The 22,277-nt window shown below is 44.2% G+C and overlaps 1 protein-coding gene across 11 annotated transcripts in view; it reads right to left on the reverse strand.

Moving 5' to 3' along the window:
* Positions 1 to 22,277, reverse strand: part of LOC125638248 (uncharacterized) — a 30,336-nt gene that overhangs the window by 5,889 nt on the left and 2,170 nt on the right. For 2 of the 11 annotated variants that reach the window (XM_075130076.1, XM_048853755.2), the window contains exons 2-7: positions 12,468 to 12,553; positions 7,388 to 7,536; positions 2,433 to 2,574; positions 1,229 to 1,320; positions 546 to 672; positions 19 to 132 (exon numbers count right to left, since the gene is read on the reverse strand). In XM_075130076.1, the coding sequence (XP_074986177.1) occupies positions 19 to 132; positions 546 to 672; positions 1,229 to 1,320; positions 2,433 to 2,574; positions 7,388 to 7,480 (568 nt within the window). In that variant the 5' untranslated portion in view covers positions 7,481 to 7,536; positions 12,468 to 12,553. Of the gene's footprint in view, positions 1 to 18; positions 133 to 545; positions 673 to 1,228; positions 1,834 to 2,432; positions 2,575 to 2,699; positions 2,936 to 3,025; positions 3,077 to 7,387; positions 7,537 to 12,467; positions 12,554 to 12,755; positions 12,775 to 22,277 lie in introns of those variants that run through there. The other 9 variants (XM_075130077.1, XM_048853757.2, XM_048853761.2 and 6 more) reach the window with 9 other exon arrangements.

Genomic DNA, 22,277 nt, shown 5'->3' on the forward strand with positions numbered 1-22,277 from the left:
GTGTCACTCATTCCTCACCTGTCATAGTGCCTCTTGGGATTTCCCTTTCCTCAGAGCCCTGGATATCTGGGATCCACAACTCTTCCCCTTGCTCCATCTGGGACAGCACATCTGGTTTAGCGATTGTAAATCCTGCTCATTGGAAAGAGGTACATGCATCACAACGTGTTAAGTTGGGGGGAGGGATAGCTCAGTGGTTTGAGCATTGGCCTGCTAAACCCAGGGTTGTGAGTTCAATCCTTGAGGGGGCCATTTGGGGCAAAAATTGGGGATTGGTCCTGCTTTGAGCAGGGGGTTGGACTAGATGACCTCCTGAGGTCCTTTCCAACCCTGATATTCTATGATTCTAAGTATTCGTCCATCACTTAACTACAAAGAACATTCCAAGATTTTCTTTGCTGAAGGGGAAAGACATAATCCATATAGTTTATAAAAGATTCGTGTATCACATTTTAGCAAGCAGGCTGTATGGTGGGAAATGAGCTGTGTTGCTTATAAAAGATTTAGGCCATGTCTACACTAAGGGGACGATAGCAACTCCTCACCTAACGAGATGAGAGTCTTGTAATTCTCCTGCATGACATCTCTGTAGAGTTCCTTCTGCTTTTCACCTAAAAGAGCCCATTCATCTTCAGAGAAGTACACGGCCACCTCCTCAAACGTCACTGGCATCTGAAATGACATGGGTCTTCCACTCAGCACCTGCCTGGTCTGGCCACAATCCCACCATTCAGGCACAAGCTGAGCAGCAAAGGGCAGAGCCATCACCATCAACGCAGCACTGGAGGAGGGGAAGGAATCCCATTTCCCACTATCTCATCCTCCTCCACACAGCAAGAGATGCCAGAGTCAGCCTACCCATCCCCTCAGAGCTCTTAGTCCCAATCCAGGCCACTCAAGCAAGCACCTGGAGCCACAAGGGAGCCCCAGTCAGCACATGCTGTTCCCACGATAGTCTCACCACTCAGTCATGGGATGTACTGCCAGGAGCTAATCCTGAGCAACTGGAGGGGCATGAAGTGAGCTATCCAGGATGTTGGAAAAGCTCCATATGCACAAGGCACCTCCCAAAGAAAGGGGTGTGATTATTTTATTGATGGGGAAGAAAAAGTTGGAAAGACCCTTGAGCAATGGAGGAGCCAGGAGGAGGTGAGAGCAACAAGCGAGGACAGACAAGGAAGCAGCATGGCCCAGCAGGAGGAACAGCGCGGACCGTTTCACAACGCACCATAAAGCTGAACCTATGGAGCGAGGCCACCATATCCTGGTCTCCTTCATCCCCCTTATCGTAAGAAACAATCAAATAGGTCACAGGAAGATCTAAAGGATGACAAAGATACCGTTAGAGCAGTGGTTCTTAACCTTCACTGCAGCTTGCACCCCTTTGGTTCTCAAAATATGTTCTCGCTTATCAAAAATCGTTGAAGTAGGTCAGTTCTTTAAACCTAGATATATCATAACTATAGAATGAAAGAGAGAATTATATATTTATTTTAATTTCGCAGTAATTTTGTCGTTCCATTTGCGTTTCTTTGGACGTGGCAAGGGTTACTGAAATGAAAAAATATATATAAAGATAGGGGGACCTATACACTTTTAAATGCATATTAAATATATGTAAAATAGTTTTATGTTATTACTCACCACAAATAATAGTACAGTGGGCACCCAAAAATAGGCAAGTACTTCCCAGAGATGTTGGAGTTTTGCTGTGGAAGTAAACTGTAGCCAACGCGCTAACAGTTAGCAGCTAACTGAATTCAAACAAAGCCACAGTGGTGCCACATCATCGTCTGTGTACGCATCAAGAAATACCCCGCAACTGCCGGTACACTGTATTTTGTAGCGAGATAATTTCACTACAATTAGCTTAAAAACTTGAAAATAAATTTTTTGTTTGTAGATTACAGTCATCGTTAAAAAATGTATAATGCTAATAAATACATAGGTTTCATGAAACAAAGCAGTTGTACTTATGTGCCTGTGCTTAATTTGTGTTTTCAATGATTTACCTTCTAAAAAAATCTGGCATGTCTTACACCCCCAGAAAGGGCGTCTCGCACCCCCAGGGGGTGCATGCACCCCAGGTTAAGAACCACTGCGTAAGAGGGACCCACACAGACACATACGCTCCTGGACCTCACGACTCTACTAGGAACAGGGATTCACCCACCCTCCACATGCCACTAGACAAGCAAATGCTGTTCCGATGATTTCAAACAGGCTGCCTTGGGGACTCCCCTCCATGCTCCGATGAAGTGAGCTGTAGCTCACGAAAGCTTATGCTCAAATAAATTGGTTAGTCTCTAAGGTGCCACAAGTCCTCCTTTTCTTTTTGCGAATACAGACTAACACGGCTGCTATTCTGAAACCTCCATGCTGTGATATCCATACTCCGCAACATCACCACATCTCCACCCACAACGTATTACCTAGTTGCTGTGAATACTGCAGCTTCTCTCTGAGGTCACAGCTCAGTTGTGGTCCTGGGTGGTGGAAGCTCTGAGACCTTGAGCTGGACAGCGGCTCCATCGTCTCAGAAATCCCTTCTCTTCCAATCACACAAGCTGAGACCTGGGAAACATATATGTTGTTAGCTCTGTGTGAGGGACAAAGGTATAATCTGAGGGGCAGTGACAAGTGCCTCTCAGATTCTCTACTAAACAGAGTTATTGAAAGCCGATGGGCCTGCCACACACATGAAAGGGGCTCTGTGTCTCCCCCACATTTCCATCTTTCAGTTTTCACCAATATCAGTTGCGTTCTGCCCATTGATGACTAGAAGAGATCCCTCCGTTTTGTATTTCTTCCTTGTAGCCTTCTGCCCAAACCAAGCCTTCTTCCTTCCTGTGCTGCTTTTTTCTTCCTAGTGAACCCTTTCCGCACTCAGGTGATGTTACCTCAATTCTGGCTTTTATTGGACTGGTCATGGCACCTAGGAATATCAGATCACAATTGCACTCATGCAGGTAGTTGGCTCTTTTTATGCTTTTGAATTAAGATTATTATTATTTATTGGTATTACCCTAGAGCCCAGGAGTCCTAGTCATAGGCCAGGATTCCATTGTATTGGGTGCTGTACAAAGAGAGAAAAATGACATTTGATTCCTGAAAGAGCTTCCCTTGTAACATAATCTCTCTACATTTGAGGAGCATCACTCAAAGGGGTATCCAATTTTCTCAAGAGTATGAATTAACAGAATTTTATTTAATTAAAATCTTTTTGTTTGAACCTCAATCAGATCCAGATTTAACTGTTCCTCTTTCAAGACCCTTTTTGGCCCAAACAAAGTTTTATACCCGTGCTCTACATTTTCCAGTGTACTTGTCTTTGGTAGTGAGAGATTAGCTCTAGTTTGATTTAATTGAGTGCTTTTCCCATAAAGGGGCTCCAGTCAACATCATATCAGAACGGTTAGGTTACCTTTGGCCTCTGTGTCAGACAAAGCCTTGTCATAAGAAGATGCTGAACTCTGGAGTAACATTAAAATACCCAGAAAACCATCTGTACTATGTTTCTTGTTAAATGAGAAAGCCAGTCTGATGTATGTCAGTATGATTTACCTGTGTCCAGCTTCATGTTTCAAGATGTATTTGTCATATTCAGATCAAAAAAGTTTTGACCCTCAAAACTGAAGACACACTTTGTTTTACATTTCACATTGATCATCTGGACAAGGGTGCCTGCTTGCTAAGCCATCTCTTACTTAGCGGGTAGTAATTTCCAAACTATGCTAGTATAATCAAGGTATGGACTAAATCTTTACAAATTCCCTTGGTGCTTTTGTCTGAAGACATTGGCCAGCAATCTTTAATTACCGACGCCGGCATAAGTTTTAGTGGAGATCAGGCCTTAGTTCCTCTTTTAGAGTACAATCAACTCTTGGCTGCACACCCAGAAATGCAGCTGGTGCTCTTGCTTTTTCACTGTTTCTTTTGCTGGACGCGCACACAAGTCCATGGGGCCGGATGCACTGCATCCGAGGGTGCTAAAGGAGCTGGCGGATGTGATTGCAGAGCCATTGGCCATTGTCTTTGAAAACTCATGGCGATCTGGGGAGGTCCCGGATGACTGGAAAAAGGCTAATGTAGTGCCCATCTTTAAAAAGGGAAGGAGGATCCGGAGAACTATAGGCCAGTCAGCCTCACCTCAGTCCCTGGAAAAATCATGGAGCAGGTCCTCAAGGAATCAATTCTGAAGCACTTAGAGGAGAGGAAAGTGATCAGGAACAGTCAGCATGGATTCACCAAGGGCAAGTCATGCCTGACTAATCTAATTGCCTTCTATGACAAGATAACTGGCTCTGTGGATGAGGGGAAAGCAGTGGACGTGTTATTCCTTGACTTTAGCAAAGCTTTTGACACGGTCTCCCACAGTATTCTTGCCAGCAAGTTCAAGAAGGATGGGCTGGATGAATGGACTATGAGGTGGATAGAAAGCTGGCTAGATAGTCGGGCTCAATGGGTAGTGATCAATGGCTCCATGTCTAGTTGGCAGCTGGTATCAAGTGGAATGCCCCAAGGGTCAGTCCTGGGGCTGGTTTTGTTCAATATCTTCATTGATGATCTGGAGGATGGTGTGGACTGCACCCTCAGCAAGTTTGTGGATGACACTAAACTGGGAGGAGTGGTAGATACGCTGGAGGGTAGGGATAGGATACAGAGGGATCTAGACAAATTAGAGGATTGGGCCAAAATAAATCTGATGAGGTTCAATAAGGATAAGTGCAGGGTCCTGCACTTAGGACGGAAGAACCCAATGCACAGCTACAGACTAGGGACCGAATGGCTAGGCAGCAGTTCTGTAGAAAAGGACCTAGGGGTTACAGTGGACAAGAAGCTGGATATGAGTCAACAGTGTGCTCTTGTTGCCAAGAAGACCAATGGCATTTTGGGATGTATATGTAGGGGCATTGCCAGCAGATCGAGGGACGTGATTGTTCCCCTCTATTTGACATTGGTGAGGCCTCATCTGGAGTACTGTGTCCAGTTTTGGGCCCCACACTACAAGAAAGATGTGGAAAAACTGGAAAGCGTCCAGCAGAGGGCAACAAAAATGATTAGGGGACTGGAACACATGATTTATGAGGAGAGGCTGAGGAACTGGGATTGTTTAGTCTGCAGAAGAGAAGAATGAGGGGGGATTTGATAGTTGCTTTCAACTACCTGAAAGGGGGTTCCAAAGAGGATGGATCTAGACTGTTCTCAGTGGTAGCAGTTGACAAAACAAGGAGCAATGGTCTCAAGTTGCAGTGGGGGAGGTTTAGGTTGGATAGTAGGGAAAACTATTTCACTAGGAGGGTGGTGAAGCACAGAAATGCGTTACCTAGGGAGGTGGTGGAATCTCCTCCCTTTGAGGTTTTTAAGGTCAGGCTTGACAAAGCCCTGGCTGGGATGATTTAGTTGGGGATTGGTCCTGCTTTGAGCAGGGGGTTGGACTAGATGACCTCCTGAGGTCCCTTCTAACCCTGATATTCTATGATTCTATTTTTACCTTAAATTAAATTTTATGGAAGCAATAACATAAAGGGATAGTTCCAATAAGTAACCCCAAAACATTTAACTCCAAAACTCCTTGTTGAATCTAATTAATACTCCAATTTATGGATGTTAGACTGACTTTGCATTCACAATTGGAATTGCAAGGTTATACATACCAAATATAAAACTACCTAAGCATAACATAGGATCTTTTAATTTCTCACTTGCATTTCATAGAATTATAGAAATGTAGGGTGGCAAGGGGCCTCAAAGGGTCACCCAGTCCAATCTCCTGGGCTAAGACAGGACCAAGTAAACCTTCTAGACCATTGGTTCCCAAACTTTCCGGCATCACACCCCCTTTTTAATTTTCAAGAAACCCTCACGCCCCCAACCTCTCCTTTTAACAAATGCAATTCGTAATTTAAACCCCCTGCTCCTTGTCCCCTGACTGCTCCCTCCCGGGACCCCACCCCCTATCCAACCCCCACTGCTCCTTGTCCCCTGACCGTCCCCCTGCCGAACCTCTGCCCCATCCAACCGCCCCCTGCTCCCTGTCCCATGACTGCCCACTGGGACCCCCTGCCCCTTATCCAACCCCTCCCTGCTCCCTTACCACGCCGCTCAGAGCAGCAGGAGCTCGCAGCCACACTGCCACCTTGCCTGGCAGGAGCGGCAGGCCAGAGCGCTGGCAGCGCAGTGCACTGAGGCTGTGGGGGATGGGGGATGAAGGGGGACAGCAGGGGAGGGGCCGGGGGCCAGCCTCCCCGTCCGGGAGCTCAGGGGCTGGGAAGGACAGTCCAGTGGGCCAGATGTGGCCTGCAGGCCATAGTTTGCTCACCTCTGGATTAGCTTGTGGTTCCTGAAGTATTGCAACTGGGGCTCCATGCCGACCTATTTTAGGGCCTCCCTGAGAATATGCCTTGGCGAGGGGCAGTAACAGAATATTTGTGATGTATTTATTTTTTTTAGAATAGAAAAATTCTAAAATTCTAAAATTTAGAGTAGAATTCCCCTGATTGGGCTTCTTTTGGAGTTAATTTATTAGCTCCCCCATTTTTTGTAGCACAGGGTTTTAATTTTTAGTGAGCTTTTATTTTTTTTTACTTTAATTGGCATCCTGGCACAGCGATTGTTACTGCTAACCAGCGGATGTATTTTACCAGCGATGCATACCTAATAGGTGAGCCATTAGAAGATGTGAACCCATTTGTTTTTCAACATGGTAGAAACTTTGCGAGAGAATTGCATACCCATACGGAGTTTGCAAACAGACAGATACTTTGGTATGTGGTGATGAAGAACTGCACACAGTACTCCAACACACAAGCCACCGCTGCTAATTTAGCATATTGAGCCAAATGTGGAATGCATGAATATGCCTTCTTCCAAGGCTCTTTTTTCTCCTCAGGAGGAACTGCATAGATTTTAAGTCCGGTATAAGGTTTGCCTTGATGGTAAATAACTAGTTTTCTGGATTAATGGTTGGAAAAGGTTTTTTTTTTCCTTCCCCCTTAGATTCAACTGCTTAAGATTGGGACACACATGTGGCTCCCCTTGGTACAGTAGGGCGGTTGGTAACAAAGATGGTGTCCTAACAGGTTTTACTGCAATAGTTTTTGCAGTACCAATGCCCAGTGGGCTAGGCAAGCATTTGAGACTTGCCCATCTTATACCCTATTGGACAGTAAGAACTGAAGGGGAGTGTGCAATGAGTGTAATATGATTGGGCTGAGGCCAATTAAAAAATAAAAGTGTTGTATGGCCTAACTGGTGGCCGATAGGTACTTTTACAATTGTTATACTTAAGTTTAATTGATGACATTAAACATGAGGCATAGGCCACAGGTCTGATTTTTTCATGCCTCTCTTGTGAAGCCACAGCCGCTAATGTATTAATGCTTACCACTACCTTTAGATGATAGAATATCTTAGGATTTGAAGTGATCAACACCAGAGCCTTGACAATGGCCTGTTTTAGCTGGGATACTGCTTCCATGCGTTGTTCAGTTCATTTTCATTGGATACTTTTCTTTAACAGTTGGTACAAGGGACCTGCAATGGAAGCAAAACTGAGAATGAAATTCCTGTGGTACCCAGTTAAACACAAAAAGGATTTTAAAGCCGTTCGGTCCTGTGGTAAAGGCAATGTTTGAATTGCATTTACTTTTTGTTACACCAGGGTTTTACCTCATTTTGTCAGGGTCAAGCCCAAGAAAGAGACACGGTCGGCCATTAGCTGTGCCTTGGCCAGATTGCATTTTAGTCCTGCTTCCTTTAGGATCTGCAGGAGCTTGACAAGCCTTTTCAGATGCTCCTTCTTGGTTTGTGTTGCTAAACAAAGGTCATTTACGTATTGAAACAGAACAGTTGGTTTAGAAAATTGCAACAGTACCCACCTCATTTGCGCATAGAATAAAGCTGGAGAATTTTTATATCCCTGGGGTAAACATGTTTAGGAATACTGGACCCCCTGGAAACTTAAATGCAAAACGGTACTGTGAAATGCGGGCCAATGGTAATGTCCAAAAGCTGTTACTGATGTCAAGGACAGTAAACCACACAGCCTCTGGATCAAAGGACTCGATTATATCTGGCATTTTGACCACTGTAGGGGCACAAGTGACCTGATTTAGATGTCTGTAATTAATTGTGAGACGCCAAGAACCATCTGGTTTCTTCACAGGCCAAATAGGGGAATTGCCAGTGGAAGTACATCTACGTAGTACTTCCTGTGTCAGCAAAGACTTGATAGTCTTTTCTAAGTATGGGTTTGTCTAGTTTGGTCTGGGCTGATACATCTTGTCCTTTTACAACAATAGTGACTGCCATACATCCACAATCATGTTTGTGTTTAGCAAAGGCATCCGCATGCTTGCGAAGTAAAGCCTGTAACTCAGGTTGGTTTGCATGATTAGCCACTATTTTGTTTAAATCATACCCCTCCACTGGAGACACCATGCCAGTGGCTTCTGAGACTCAATCTCCAACTCCACTCCTAAAGATACTGTATCAGCCTGAACTAACGCTCTCACCCTAGTTTTAGTAATTGGCCCTGCAGGTTTCTCTATCTTCATCAGTTTCACCATGCCAATAAGGATAGGAACTGATTTTTTGTCGTCCTCTAACACATTTTCTGTCTTTTCCAACTCTTCGATTCTTTTCAACAGCCGACCTTGGTCTGATTTGTAGCCGTCCAGCGATTTTAAGCTGGCATTCACTTGCTCCTGCCAACAACGTGCTTCCTCTCCTGCTTCCTGTATTTGGTACCTGCACCGTTTTAACGTTTTCTTTATCTCCTGCTTCTTTTGGAAAGTACTGACCGCTTCTCTGACGCTACATGTAGCCGATTTGTTAAATCCTGAATAACCTTTCCTCTCTCATCCAAAGTTTGCTGGACTTTTCTGAGTAACTCTAATTTTTTATTCAATTTCTTTCCCAGCAAACTACAAGCCACGAGCAGACATTCAACAGCTATTCCCTTCACCAGTTTAGCCTTTCTTTTTTTTTACTCTGTTTCTACATTAAAGACCTCACTTACAAAACCCCACGGGTTACAATATTTCGAGATCATTTAGCTATTTCTCAGTTGTACTAAACCTCCTCCATGTTCCTGAATGTATTTTCTGGCAAAGTTTTTTAAAGCCGGACTGCGGGTAACTCCAACAGACTCTACTCTTGACCTTGCTCCACTCATCTTAACACGTAACGTAGAACTTATTTCAATTCTAAAACTTCACTACTGATGAGCCTGTGTAATAAACTATATAACGAACACTCTGCTGTTCTTTACTTTGAAACTGAAGGCGTCTCTTCACAGAAACGACAGGAAACAACACCCTAAACTGTTTTTTACACTTAGTTCAATAAGTCCCAAGTAAATGATAGAGGGGTGGGGGCGTGTTCTCCTTTCTTCCCTCGATGGCTTGTAGCTGTTCGAGAGGTCTCTTTCCCTCTGTCAGGGCCTGCCAAACAGCTGGGGGAAACTGAGGCAGACAGATCAGAGGTGCAGCCCAGGAGAGTTGAGGGGACTGAAATAAGGTAACTCGAAACATACAAGTTCTGAGTTACTGCAGCCTCTTGGCAGCAATTAATATATAGATTTATTAACTCCCCTGCCACCACTAGTGTGGGTCATCGGGCCTGATGCTACTGCTAATATCTTATTGGAGCCATTCATTATAACTTCAACCTTCAACAAAGCCCCTTAAATGCATGTATCACTTTAAATAATAACACTATTACTCTTTAATCTTGCAAGATTAAATTCAAAACCTCTAAGCTAAAACTCTAAGTCTAATTACAGTACATAACAGGAAATTCTGGGATCGCTGCCAAGAAGCAGTCACAGAAAATCAGGTTCCTGTGTTCTTAAGAGTGAGTGAGTAAAACACACAATCTTGCTCTCTAATTCTAACTCTTCACTTATGCTTCAGGTGAGATTTCCAGGGGTCTAAAGATGCCTGGAATCCCTGAAAATCCCTGTCACACACTCTTTGAGTGTCCTACCTGGCTCGCCAGTCTGTTGCTTGATTTAGGAGGTTAATAATACTAATTTGGATAGTACGGGTTTTAGGCTCAGCAGTTTGTTTGATTAGAAGATAATAAGGTTCTTGTCCCAAATTAGTATCCACAGAATTTACAAAGGACCCTAGGGGTATGATAGGAAGCTTACACTGAGACAGATATAGCCTTAAAGACTTTTTATTAAGATAAATGAAGTAGTAATTAAATGGTAAAATAGTCAGAGTTACAAAGTTACAATTGTATTAGTGCTATTCAAAAGATACACATGGTATTATATGCTACAAAGCTTTGCTTAATATATTCACACCCTTCCTTGATAACCCAGTGGTGAGAGACACAGGATCAGCCTCGCGTTTGGCAGTTCAGGTTCGAGTGACAGGCGCAAAGCTTAGAAGAAGCTAGAGCTAAGAGCTATCGAAGCTAACTTAGAGTTTACTTAACTAATTTAAACTTAAAATTAAAAGCTAATACAGAAAATTAAGAACAAAAGCTTAGGGAAACCAAGTTTAGCCTAGTCCCCTTGGAACTTAGAAAGTTCTAAGAAAAACAAGTACAGCCTCTCTAGCAAGGCCCTCTTTTACAGGGCGCAGGTGTCTGAACCCTCCTTCTATGCTCAAACTTTATTTCCCACCCACAAAAATGTTAGGGTACACTTACTCCATGGGCTAGTATGTTTGTGTATATTGATGACATGTACATACATATTAATGACATTAGATCATATACACACATGTTATTTTTATTCTCCCGGTTATTTCAGTTCTTTCCTTGTGGTGTACCTGTTAAATTTGAGGGTACAGACTTGGAAACCCCCTATGCCATTCTACCATTATCTATTTATCTAGGTGAAAGGTCTCAGACATAGATATGCTAACTTTGCCTTAGCTCAACATACAGGATATGGCCTGTAGGTCCCTTGCATTACAGCCAAACTTACTTTAAGTATTTGGTTTATTGTAATAGGTTTATAGATTTATATTAAACTATAAAAAAAGATTATATGTATGCAAGCAAGCAGGTTAATACTATAGGCTACACCCTCCTCCTCATTTAAAGCTGCACATTTACATAAACCATGAAAATATCATACACAAGTGGTTAAAATTGCTGACTTGCAATCCCCTTGAGGGATTTTAGCCCTATATTTTTCCTCCTCTTAAAAAGATGTAGAAGGCTAACATTCTTTAGAACCACTGTTGCATCCATGAGCCATTTATAACACTCAAAGGTAGTAAAATACACTGGCATTTTAGTCTATGATAGACCTTGCCCACCAACATTTCACAGCCACTGAGGCAATTTAGCCCCTCCCAGAGATCTAAGCTGAATCACTAGAACTGTGCTGATTCACATACACAAAAACAACCACCGACAAATTGTGTTGTTTTTCCAATCACAAAAAACTTGGGGGCTGCAACAACCATTTCCGATGCTTTAAAACTCAATGTATAGTCAATGCAGTAGCCTCCCTGAATTAAGCTGGCATTCAGTTAAAAAAGAGTTACTCATGATGTTGTCTGAGCAGAAGTTTGCTTTAGCAGCTTAACCTTTACCAATTTAAAACACTTTATTTTATCACTTTTGCATTTTGCTTAAAAATGCCTTTACATTGAAGGTTCAAAGTTATTACCAGTTACAGAAACTACAAACCTTAAAATACACAAAAGAAAAAGAGAAACAAAGCTTTTGTAAAAAGTTTTTAAAAATAGCAATAACTCTCAAACAAAATTGTTAAATGCTCTGATTTTTCAAATAAGAACATTAGCAGATGACTTTGCATGCTTAGCCCAATCAAACAAGCTAAAACACACTTGGACAACAATTGCTAGTTTGCCAGAATTTTCAGCTGCTGAATACATACCTTAACCTTAACCAATTTTGGTCCAGTGATTTCTGATCCCACACTCCTCTAGTTTACCAGACACAATCGTAACACAATCCTAGAGTTATAGGATTTACAAATCTTATTTGATTAGATGCTTTCAAAATCACAGTTAAACCTCTCAGAGGTTAACAAAGCTAAGAACTTACAACTCACTACTTTTTTAGCTAAAACAAACTTAAAACTGTGGCTGGATGGAAAAACTTCCCCCATTGATTTCTGATTCCACATTCCTCTTGTTTACCAGGCATGATCTTGACACAGACTTTTGAGTTAGATTAGTAAGCCTGTTTGTTGGGAGTAACCCAATCTGTCTGTCTCCCTTTTGAACCGTTTCCCATTGGCATTTGTTATAGGTGACTGGAACATTTTATAAATTTTAGCAGTTTTCCCACAGTCCTGTACTGCCCCAGTTATTACAACACGTGGACCTGTAATGTAGTATTTATTACCACAGTGCCTCAGAGGTTTACTCATGGACCACAACCCCATTCTGCTAGGCACAGCAGTGTGAAATGCAAGTTTGGATGTAAATATCACTAGGCAGAATGGCAACTAAAAGGAAATTAGTACGTACAGTTTTCTTTGTCTAGCCATGGACTCCAGTGGTTCCTCTTGCCATTGCTGAGTCTCTGAGTTGATTGGGTTTCTTCCTGGTGCTTTCTAGAGATTGGAGAACAGAAAGATTCTAATAGAGTAAAATACTTCTGTAACTCAGGAAACACCTTTCAAATACAGTCGGTTTTCAACCAATTGCACCAAAGAAATTATTTCTTCAGAGGCTTTCACAGGGAACTCTGAGCTTAAAGCAAACTCTATTGCTCTGTGTCTGCAGCTGCAGGGAAGAACTTCCCACTTCACTCACATCAGAGTCCTGAGCTCCTCCTCCTTTTTCAGCAAAAAATGATTATCAAAGGAGGAGAGTTCTTTATAGCTCTTTCCATTTTCAACCAGTCAGACTGAAGAAATTATTCTGCGGAGTCCTCACCAGGAAGCTTTAACCTTAAAGCAAACTCTACCACTCTGGGTCTGCTTGTTACAACAGGAACATGCTGGAGTAAGGAACTTCCCCTTTTTTCTCCCCCACTCAATGTCCTGAGTTACTTCTCCTTTTTCAGTAATAAGCAATAAGATATGGATATTCCAGCTTTCCCTTTTCAAAGTATATAGTTGGCTAGTGTAGAAGGGACTGACAGTGAGAGACAGAGACAATCCTTTTTTTGTTCATGTGGATTAAAGATTTGCCTTATTAGCTACTGCTTTGTAACTTTGTCATTTCTATAGTGTTATATTTTCTATTTTTACATGCCTTATCACTTTCTTAAAGTGTCCAGTTTGAGGTGCCAGACTTTAAGACAAATTGGAGAGGAGAGCAAAGAAAAAAAAATTCCTCATAAAATAGGCTTTCTGAAAGAATAAAAAAATCTGAAATGTTTGGTCTTGAGAAAGGGAGACTGAGGGGGGACCTGATAACAATCTTCAAATATGTGAAGGACTCCTTTAAAGAGGATGCTGATCAATTGTTCTCCTTGACCACTGAAAGCAGAAGAAACAATTGGCTTAATCTGCAACAAGGGAGATTTAAGTTTGATATTAAGAAAAACTTTCTAACTATAAGGATAGTTAAGGCCCAGAACAGGTTACCTACACAAGTTGTGGAATCCCCATCATAGGAGGTTTATAAGAACAAGCTGCAAAACACTGGTCAGGGATAGTCTAGGTTTACCTGGTCCTGCCTCAGCATGGGAGATGGACTAGATAACCTCGAGGTCCTTTCCAGCACTACATTTCTATGAGTGAATGATCTGAGAACTAAGCGGCCATCTCCAAGCAAGGCTCAGAAGCCTTTTGACTCATTGGCTCAAACATAACTCCATTGCTTCTATTGGCCAAGCTGATTGCACACACATTCCTCCATTCCCTTCCCCAAGCTTCCTTTATGCCACCATCCCATCTCACTCTATTTCAGGGACTCCCTACAAACCCTCCCCAACCCTTCCCCCATATCAGGGGCCCAGTTTGCCACCTCACTTCCCCCTCAGCCACATGCGAGGGGATCTGTGTGCCTCCATTCCCCATACCAGGGTCCTCCATTGTCCCAGGCTCTGTGTGCCTTCCATGCCTTACAATTCTGCCCCACCATTCTTTCTTTTCCTTTGCCGTTAAAGGTCTGGTTGGTGGTGCAGCAGGAGCCTGAGGCTAAGGGAGGCTCCCTACCTGCCCTGGCTCTGCACTACTCCCAGAAGTGGACACCAGGTCCCTGCAGCCCCTAGATGCATGGGCAGCCAGGGAGGCTCCGTACGCTGCCCCCGCCCTGAGTACCAGCTCCGCAGCTCCCACTGGCCAGGAAGAGTGACCAATGGGAGCTGTGGAGGGCAGCACCTGTGGGTGCAAAGGCAGAGTGCACTGCACAGAGCCGCCTGACCACCCATGCACCTAGGGCCTGCAGGGACCTGGCGGCCACTTCCTCAGAGCCACGATAAGCGCCACTGATACCCCCCACACACACACACACCTGCACCCCAATCCCCTGGCCCAGCCCGGAGCCCCCTCCTACACCCAAACCCCTCATTCCCAGCCAGAGCCCTCACCCCCCACACCCCTCAACCCCCTCATCCCCTCTCCCACCCCCAGCCGGAGCCCTCATTTTCCCCACACCCCAGCCCGAAGTTCCTTCCTGCACCCCAAACCCCTCATCCCCAGCCCAACCCCAGAGCCTGACAGAGATTTCTTGCCCTGCAGGGGTAGCCTGTGAACTTTGAACAGATAAACTTTGCACAGATAAACGACCCAACGAAAACCCCAAGTATTTGGGGAGCTGAAAATAGAGTTTAAGGGGAAATTCTGACCACAGGTACATGAGTCAACCACAGAAATGTCCTGGCAACGAACTGATGTAGATAACAGGTACATGAGATACATGTAAGGCCAGCTTGCTTGCTTGCCTATATATCTTCTTATGGGTTTGGTTATTTGTTTTACTATAATAGGTTTATATTAGAGAATATTTTGGCTGTAACACAAGGGACCTGCAGGCCACATCCTGTACGTTGACCTAAGGCAAAGTTAGCATACATATGTTTGGGACCTTTCACCTAGATAGATGATGAGCTAAAGCATAAGGTCCACGTATGGCTGCGACCTTTCATATAGAGGATGGCTTAAAGCAGGTTGGCATATAGGCTTTCCTAAGTTCATACCATTTTAAACTCAACAGGTACACCACAACTTGGAAAGAACTGAAATAACCATTTAGAACAGAAATAACAAATGTGATACCTAACCACAAAAGGGCTATGGTAACAAATTGACGTATGTGATAATAATTTGAGATCACTGATATACTAACCTATAGGAAAAAAAGACTCCAACATTAGTAAGGCGAGGAAATACAAATAAGGAAAAGGGGGAAAATCCCCCTACTGAATATTCATCAAACATAGTGGCATCAGCACAACGTATTATAAAAGTGGCAACCAGCCTAGGGGCAGTAGGAGAGAGAGATGTAGTCCTTGGGAGGTGCCAGAGTGATGGCCACTGGTGATGAGGGGGAAGGTGATGGCGATGATGAAGATGATGGCTAACATTTCAGGTTGTTCTACAGGAGATGGTGTGAGTAAATGGACGTGCAGATGTATATTCTGTAGTTTCAGAGTAGCAGCCGTGTTAGTCTGTATTCGCAAAAAGAAAAGGAGTACTTGTGGCACCTTAGAGACTAACCAATTTATTTGAGCATGAGCTTTCGTGAGCTACTGCTCACTTCTTCGGATGTAGTGTATCTATCTTACTAAGTTGGGATGCTTGTGACTGTGCTAAATGTATTAATAAACTATATTTGTAAATATAAGAGTTCTTATAGTGTGAGTGTTGCAACTGTGCACATCAGGGCTATTGTAAGTAAAAACCTGAATGGAGGTGTAGTTTTTTCTTTATTGAACTCTGCATTGTAGAGAATTGCATAGAATTTCTATAATAAACAAATATTTAATGTACATGAAACACTGAACATGAAATTTAATGCACATGAAACACCAACTAGGCAGAAAATCAACCATTGTTCCTTTTATATTGTTCCCTCCATTGTCATTGTTACTAGGCATGTAAATAGCGTGTAAAAAAAGTAACCGTGTAACCTATTAAAATTCTATCGGTTAAATGTTTAACCAGGGAACTAGGGGTGCAGGGGGTGCTGCAGCACCTCCATGTTTTATGTGGGGCTCCGCTGCCGCCCGAGCGCTCTGCTGCCACCCACGCCCAGCATCCCAGTGCACCTGGGGTCCCAGCTGCTAGCCCCCTGGGCGCACGGGGCGGCAGCTGGGACCCTGGGGCGCACAGGGCAGCAGCGGAGTTTAGTCGTTAACGGAAACCGATAAGCATCAAGCTTATTGGTTAACCAGTTAAACTTTTACATCCCTAACTGTTACACATATTGATCCAGTTTTCAAAACAAAATTTGTACTTCTCTACTTTGGTACAAACACATAAGCACAGCGCCCCCTGATATTCCAGAGACATTTTCTCAGGCCTTTTCCTCACTGCTAAAACCAAGTGCCTTGGCCTCGGTGTGTTTTTACCTCAGAATAGCTCCCGCACCTTAAGTTACCCTGAAATTAAAAAAATAAATAAATCACTTTTAACAGTGAAGAAAAGGCCTAAGCGCTAAATTTACAACGGGACTTAGGTGTTGTGACGCTGAGCATTGCATTGCCTATGTTTTTGGTGCTTAAAAAGTCACAGGAACACCTCTGTGATTCACAAAGCTTGAGTAAGAGACTTATGCTCCCTATACAATGAACAGGGAGAGAGAGGCACCACAGAGTGGGATCCATAAAAGCCAGGATGCTAGATGGGGAGCCACCTAAACTTGCTGATGGGAGACACTCACCAGAGGGGTGTGTACTAAGCCCCACTCCTCAGACACTGTTCATCCCCAAGTCCATGAACGGGAACCCTTCTCCTGGAGCCAGGTAGCCTAGAGGCCCAATCTGTTTCTTGTGAGAATGAGCTGGGAAGGTGCCTAACTGCACACAAAACAGCCAGAGGAGGAGGTAATGCCCACCTTGTAACTTTTAACCCAGGGGTTAAAGCACTGACATGAGATCTGGGAAACCCCTGTTCAAATATTTTCTCCCCTTCTGCCTGAGGAAGAAATTGATGCTGGGTCTTCCACATCCCAAGAGACACAACATCACAATGTTTTAAGTGACCTGCAAATATTTTTGTTGCCACCTATTGAATTGTAACCTCACACCTTTTCAAATATCGCAATCTGGTCTCATTAATATTAGTATCATAATATATGAAAAGTGTATGAAGCAAAGTCCTTGCCTACAGACAGCCCCGCAACCTGAAGCAAATACTCACCAACAACCACATACCACACAACAGAACCACTAACCCAGGAACTTATCCTTGCAACAAAGCCCGTTGCCACTTGTGTCCACATATCTATTCAGGGGACACCATCACAGGGCCTAATAACATCAGCCACACTATCAGAGGCTCGTTCACCTGCACATCCACCAATGTGATATATGCCATCATGTGCCAGCAATGCCCCTCTGCCATGTACATTGGTCAAACTGGACAGTCTCTACGTAAAAGAATAAATGGACACAAATCAGATGTCAAGAATTCTAACATTCATAAACCAGTCGGAGAACACTTCAATCTCTCTGGTCACGCAATCACAGACATGAAGGTCGCTATCTTAAAACAAAAAAACTTCAAATCCAGACTCCAGCGAGAAACTGCTGAATTGGAATTCATTTGCAAATTGGATACTATTAATTTAGGCTTAAATAGAGACTGGGAGTGGCTAAGTCATTATGCAAGGTAGCCTGTTTCCTCTTGTTTTTTCCTACCCCCCCTCCCCCCAGATATTCTGGTTTAACTTGGATTTAAACTTGGAGAGTGGTCAGTTTAGATGAGCTATTACCAGCAGGAGAGTGAGTTTGTGTGTGTATGGGGGTGGGGGGGAAGTGAGAAAACCTGGATCTATGCAGGAAATAGCCCGACTTGATTATGTAGAGTTGTCACTTTGGATGGGCTAGCACCAGCAGGAGAGTGAATTTGTGTGGGGGGGTGGAGGGTGAGAAAACCTGGATTTGTGCTGGAAATGGCCCACCTGTTGATCACTTTAGATAAGCTATTACCAGCAGGACAGTGGGGTGGGAGGAGGTATTGTTTCATATTCTCTGTGTGTATATAAAGTCTGCTGCAGTTTCCACGGTACACATCTGATGAAGTGAGCTGTGGCTCACGAAAGCTCATGCTCAAATAAATTGGTTAGTCTCTAAGGTGCCACAAGTACTCCTTTTCTTAAAGCTATGTTTGTAAGTTATATTTTCCTGAGAACACATAGTAAAAGAAAAGGCTTATATCATGTGTGGTTAGCAAGCAGGGAGAGGTGAGATCAAAGGGGAATCTTTACAGTTAGAGCACCAAAAATATGGATCAACTGGTTAATTCTAATAGGACAAGAGAGCCACCACTTCATATGCATTGCTCATAGAGTGGATCACTGTACAGCTAGGCCAAAACCTTCTGTGTGCACAGCAGGATCTACCAGTGTAAGTGCGGGGGGGGATGATCCCGCTGTTGTAGAAGCCAGGAAAGTTCCCTACACTACCCTGGTGGAATCAGACAGCAAAAGGATCCAAGTCCCTGCTCCCATTCCCTTTACATGGAGACCTGCCTGACCTCAAAGACTCCCCTTCCACTCTTCTGTGCAGACTCCTTGTAACCCCGACAAGGCTGGACCCAGGATTCCTGGGGGAGCTTAACCCGAAGTCTTGTTGTGCTCCCTTAGGACAGGCACTGGGGTGTCCCCACTCTGAGGTTCCCTCTCCACACCAGGTACTTCCCTGACCAACTGATCACTACATTTAGTTCAAACCAAATACAATTTATTAAACAGCAACTGTGAGAAAAATAAGGGAAAAAATAGAAAAGGTTAAAGGAACAAAGGACCCCACCATATGAGCATGGGGAACACCATAAACAGCCATAAACGTTCACAGTCTGTTTCTCACACATCCCAGGCCTCCTTCTCAGGCCTTTGATGCACTGTGGTGATACCACAGGTCAGATACCTGCTCCGGTGGTGGCCACACGCCCTCAGGCTATAGGTGGCAAGACCCTTCTCCCCGTATTGGCCCTCCCATAGGGTTCACATTAGGGTTGCTAACTTTATAATTGCACAAAACTGAACACCCTTGCCCCACCCCATGCCCTTTCTCTGAGGCCCCACCCCCCCTCCCTCCGTTGCTCGCTCTCCCCCACCCTCATTCACTTTCACTGGGCTGGAGCACGGGTTTGGGATACGGGAGGGGGTGAGGGCTCCAGCTGGGGGTGCAGGCTCAAGGATGGGGCCAGAAATCAGGGGCTCAGGGTGCAGGAGGGGCTCCAGCACAGGCGGGGGTGCGGGCTCTGGGAGGTGGCTCAGGGCTGGGACAGGGGTGCAGGTTCCAGGAGGGAGTTTGGATGCGGGCTCAGGACTGGGGCAGGGGTTGGGGTGTGGGAGGAGGTGCAGGCTGTAAGAGGGAATCAGGGTGCAGGAGGGGGTTCCGACTTGGGGCAGGGGGTTTGGGGTGTGGTCTCTGGCCAAATGGCATTTAGCTCAGGCGGCTCCCAGTTGGCCGTGCAGAGGGCTAAGGCAGGCTCCCAGAAAGCAGCTACCATATCTGGATCCTAGGCAGACTGGCGGAGGTGCAGCCAAGCAGCTCCACGTGGTGCGCACTGCCCGTGCCTGCAGGCACCACCCTGCAGCTCCCAGCCAATGGGACCTGCAGAGGCGACACTCGGGACAGGGGCAGCTCGCCCCCATCACACCTGCGCCTAAGGGCTGCAGGGACATGCCAGCCACTACCGGGAACTGCGCAGAGCTAGGGCAGGCAGGGACCAGTCAGCAGTGCTGACTGGAGCTGCCAGGGCCCCTTTTTGACTGGCTGATCTGGTCAAAAACCGGACGACTGGCAACCCTAGTTCCCGTGCCCTCTCCAGTCTGGCAACGTCTCCCTGCACTGGGCCCTCTGCCCAGGATTCCCCTCTCACTCTCCCCAGCTGCTCACCTCATTTGGCTGCAGTGTTACTTGTGGTACAGCCAGCATCTGCTATCCTGACTCTGACCCCACAGCTCCCTGCTGTAGCTCAGCCCTGGCTCACCATGGGCACAGCTGGTCTGTGCTGCTTCAGACCCCTAGCTCTGGCTCCTCTGCCTCCAGTTCAACCTGGCTCCTCTGGCTTAGTGCTGCTGCACTGCCTCCAGCCCAGCTCAGGCTGCTGCTCTCCTTAGCTATGCCCTGATCTGGCTCAGGCAGCTCCAGCTCACATAGAGGACGGGCCCCCGAGTTCCTGACTCCCTCACTGGCTTGCCTGCCCTGTCAATCGGACTGACCTGGAGCACTGCCCTCTCCCCATTGGCCCTGGGGACTGTCAGTCTCAGGATCCTGAGTTCTCATCGGCCCCCCCCCCTTTTATATTGGGAGAGGGCCAACCAAAAAACCCACTAATTTTCAGTAAGATGCCAAAAGCCCCACTATACATGACATGATGAGGCCTTCATTCTCCTGCTCATGAAAGATGTCCTGACCAGTGCAGGGCAGAGAGAAGGAAAGCGATCGCCTCAAAATTTAACCTTTAACCTTATATTTCAATTTATTGAAATTTTCTTGGGTCAAAACTGATGCCTGTGAAATATTGCAAATGCTTTTCTACAGGGGACAACAATCAGAAGAGCTAAGATGAGTGCTCCACTGCTTCTCCCCTTCGCTTTGGACTTAAAAAATCAAATGTGGATGGCACCTGGACTATACAAAACTTTAAAAATGTTGAAAACACGTAAAAACCCTGATGATTAATAGTTTTTAGGGGAAACACTCCTACAATCTTCTATGATGGCCCTGTCAGTGCAAAACTAAGGCCAATTCTGAAAGAGAGCATTCACACAGAGGTGTAAGGCATTGTAACTTATGTTCACTAATGTCACACCTTTAGTGTCACACCATGTAGACTAGCCTTTAATAACTTAAAGGGAAGGAAATAAGTGAAATTAAGGGAGGAAAAATCTCTATTAATGCTTTAGTTTAAAATGTTTTAACTGTTTTTTCCTGATACCCACGTAACTGGGGGGCTGCAGGCATTCAGACGCAAATACATCTGATGGCAAAGGAGCAGTGTTAGCCACATAATCAGTAACAGGGTTGTCAAGTTCTGAATAATAATGGTTCATTTAACATCTGTGTCCTAGGTGCTAAGGAAAGGGATGTTTTTAATCACATGCATTACCTATCCCACTGTAAAAACACAAAAAGAAAAGGAGTATTTGTGGCACCTTAGAGACTAACCAATTTATTTGAGCATAAGTTTTCGTGAGCTACAGCTCACTTCATCGGATGCCACGAAAGCTTATGCTCAAATAAATTGGTTAGTCTCTAAGGTGCCACAAATACTCCTTTTCTTTTTGCGAATACAGACTAACACGGCTGCTACTCTGAAACCTGTAAAAACACAGTGGACCCAAAGCACTTTTAGTTTCACCAAAAGACAAGCTAGGTGATATCACCACCATGTCCCCACCCAACCAATGCAAAAAAGTAACAGTATATTCATTGTTTAAAAAAATCCTTGACTTTGGCAGTAAAGAACAATAAACTTGTCAGAATGAAGAACATCACTGAAATGTGCCATAACAAAATATACATAAAAGACAATGAAATTAAAATATGTAATTAGAAGAATAAACAGTTTGGTACAAAAATTAATATCTATGTATGCAACAAATGAAGTAATAGTAGAGGAAAGTGTAAACTTCAATATTTGCAGGATGGGGAATTACTTAGAGAAATAAGAATTTTTAATAAGTTTACAGTTACAAACAGGGGGAGGAAAACACATTACCAGAAGTCCAAAATGGTGTTGAATGTTGTAGGAATGTACAACTTTTTTCAGTATATGGAATCTTTGGGGTAAATACAGCAAAAGCATGAAGCTAGTATGCCCTAAAGGCTCAGAAACAAAAAGGCAAATTAAAAGAACCCAAAATGTATGTATGTGTTTAACTTCATGACTTTTGGGTGTATAACTCATGATTTTTGAATGCTTGTGGTTGTCAGTCTATCTTGGGGCTTTATACCTATATTTAGTAAAAAAAAAAAAAAAATTACAGTAGAAATTTACCTTTGAGAAGGATTTACATAAGATAATTTTTAGATATATAGGGCCAGGTATTTAGATGACTAGTGGGATGTTCAAAAGCATCTAGGTGCTTTCAACCTTTAAAAAACTGGCCTTTAATAAATCTTTGGGAACCAAATTGTACACTCCAGTGGTGATGTGAAATAGCATTAGGGTTCTGGATAAAGAGACAAAGTAACAGTTGACAAAG

This window comes from Caretta caretta, chromosome 6 (genome assembly GCF_965140235.1).
Source record: "Caretta caretta isolate rCarCar2 chromosome 6, rCarCar1.hap1, whole genome shotgun sequence".
NCBI classification, from domain to species: Eukaryota; Metazoa; Chordata; order Testudines; family Cheloniidae; genus Caretta; species Caretta caretta.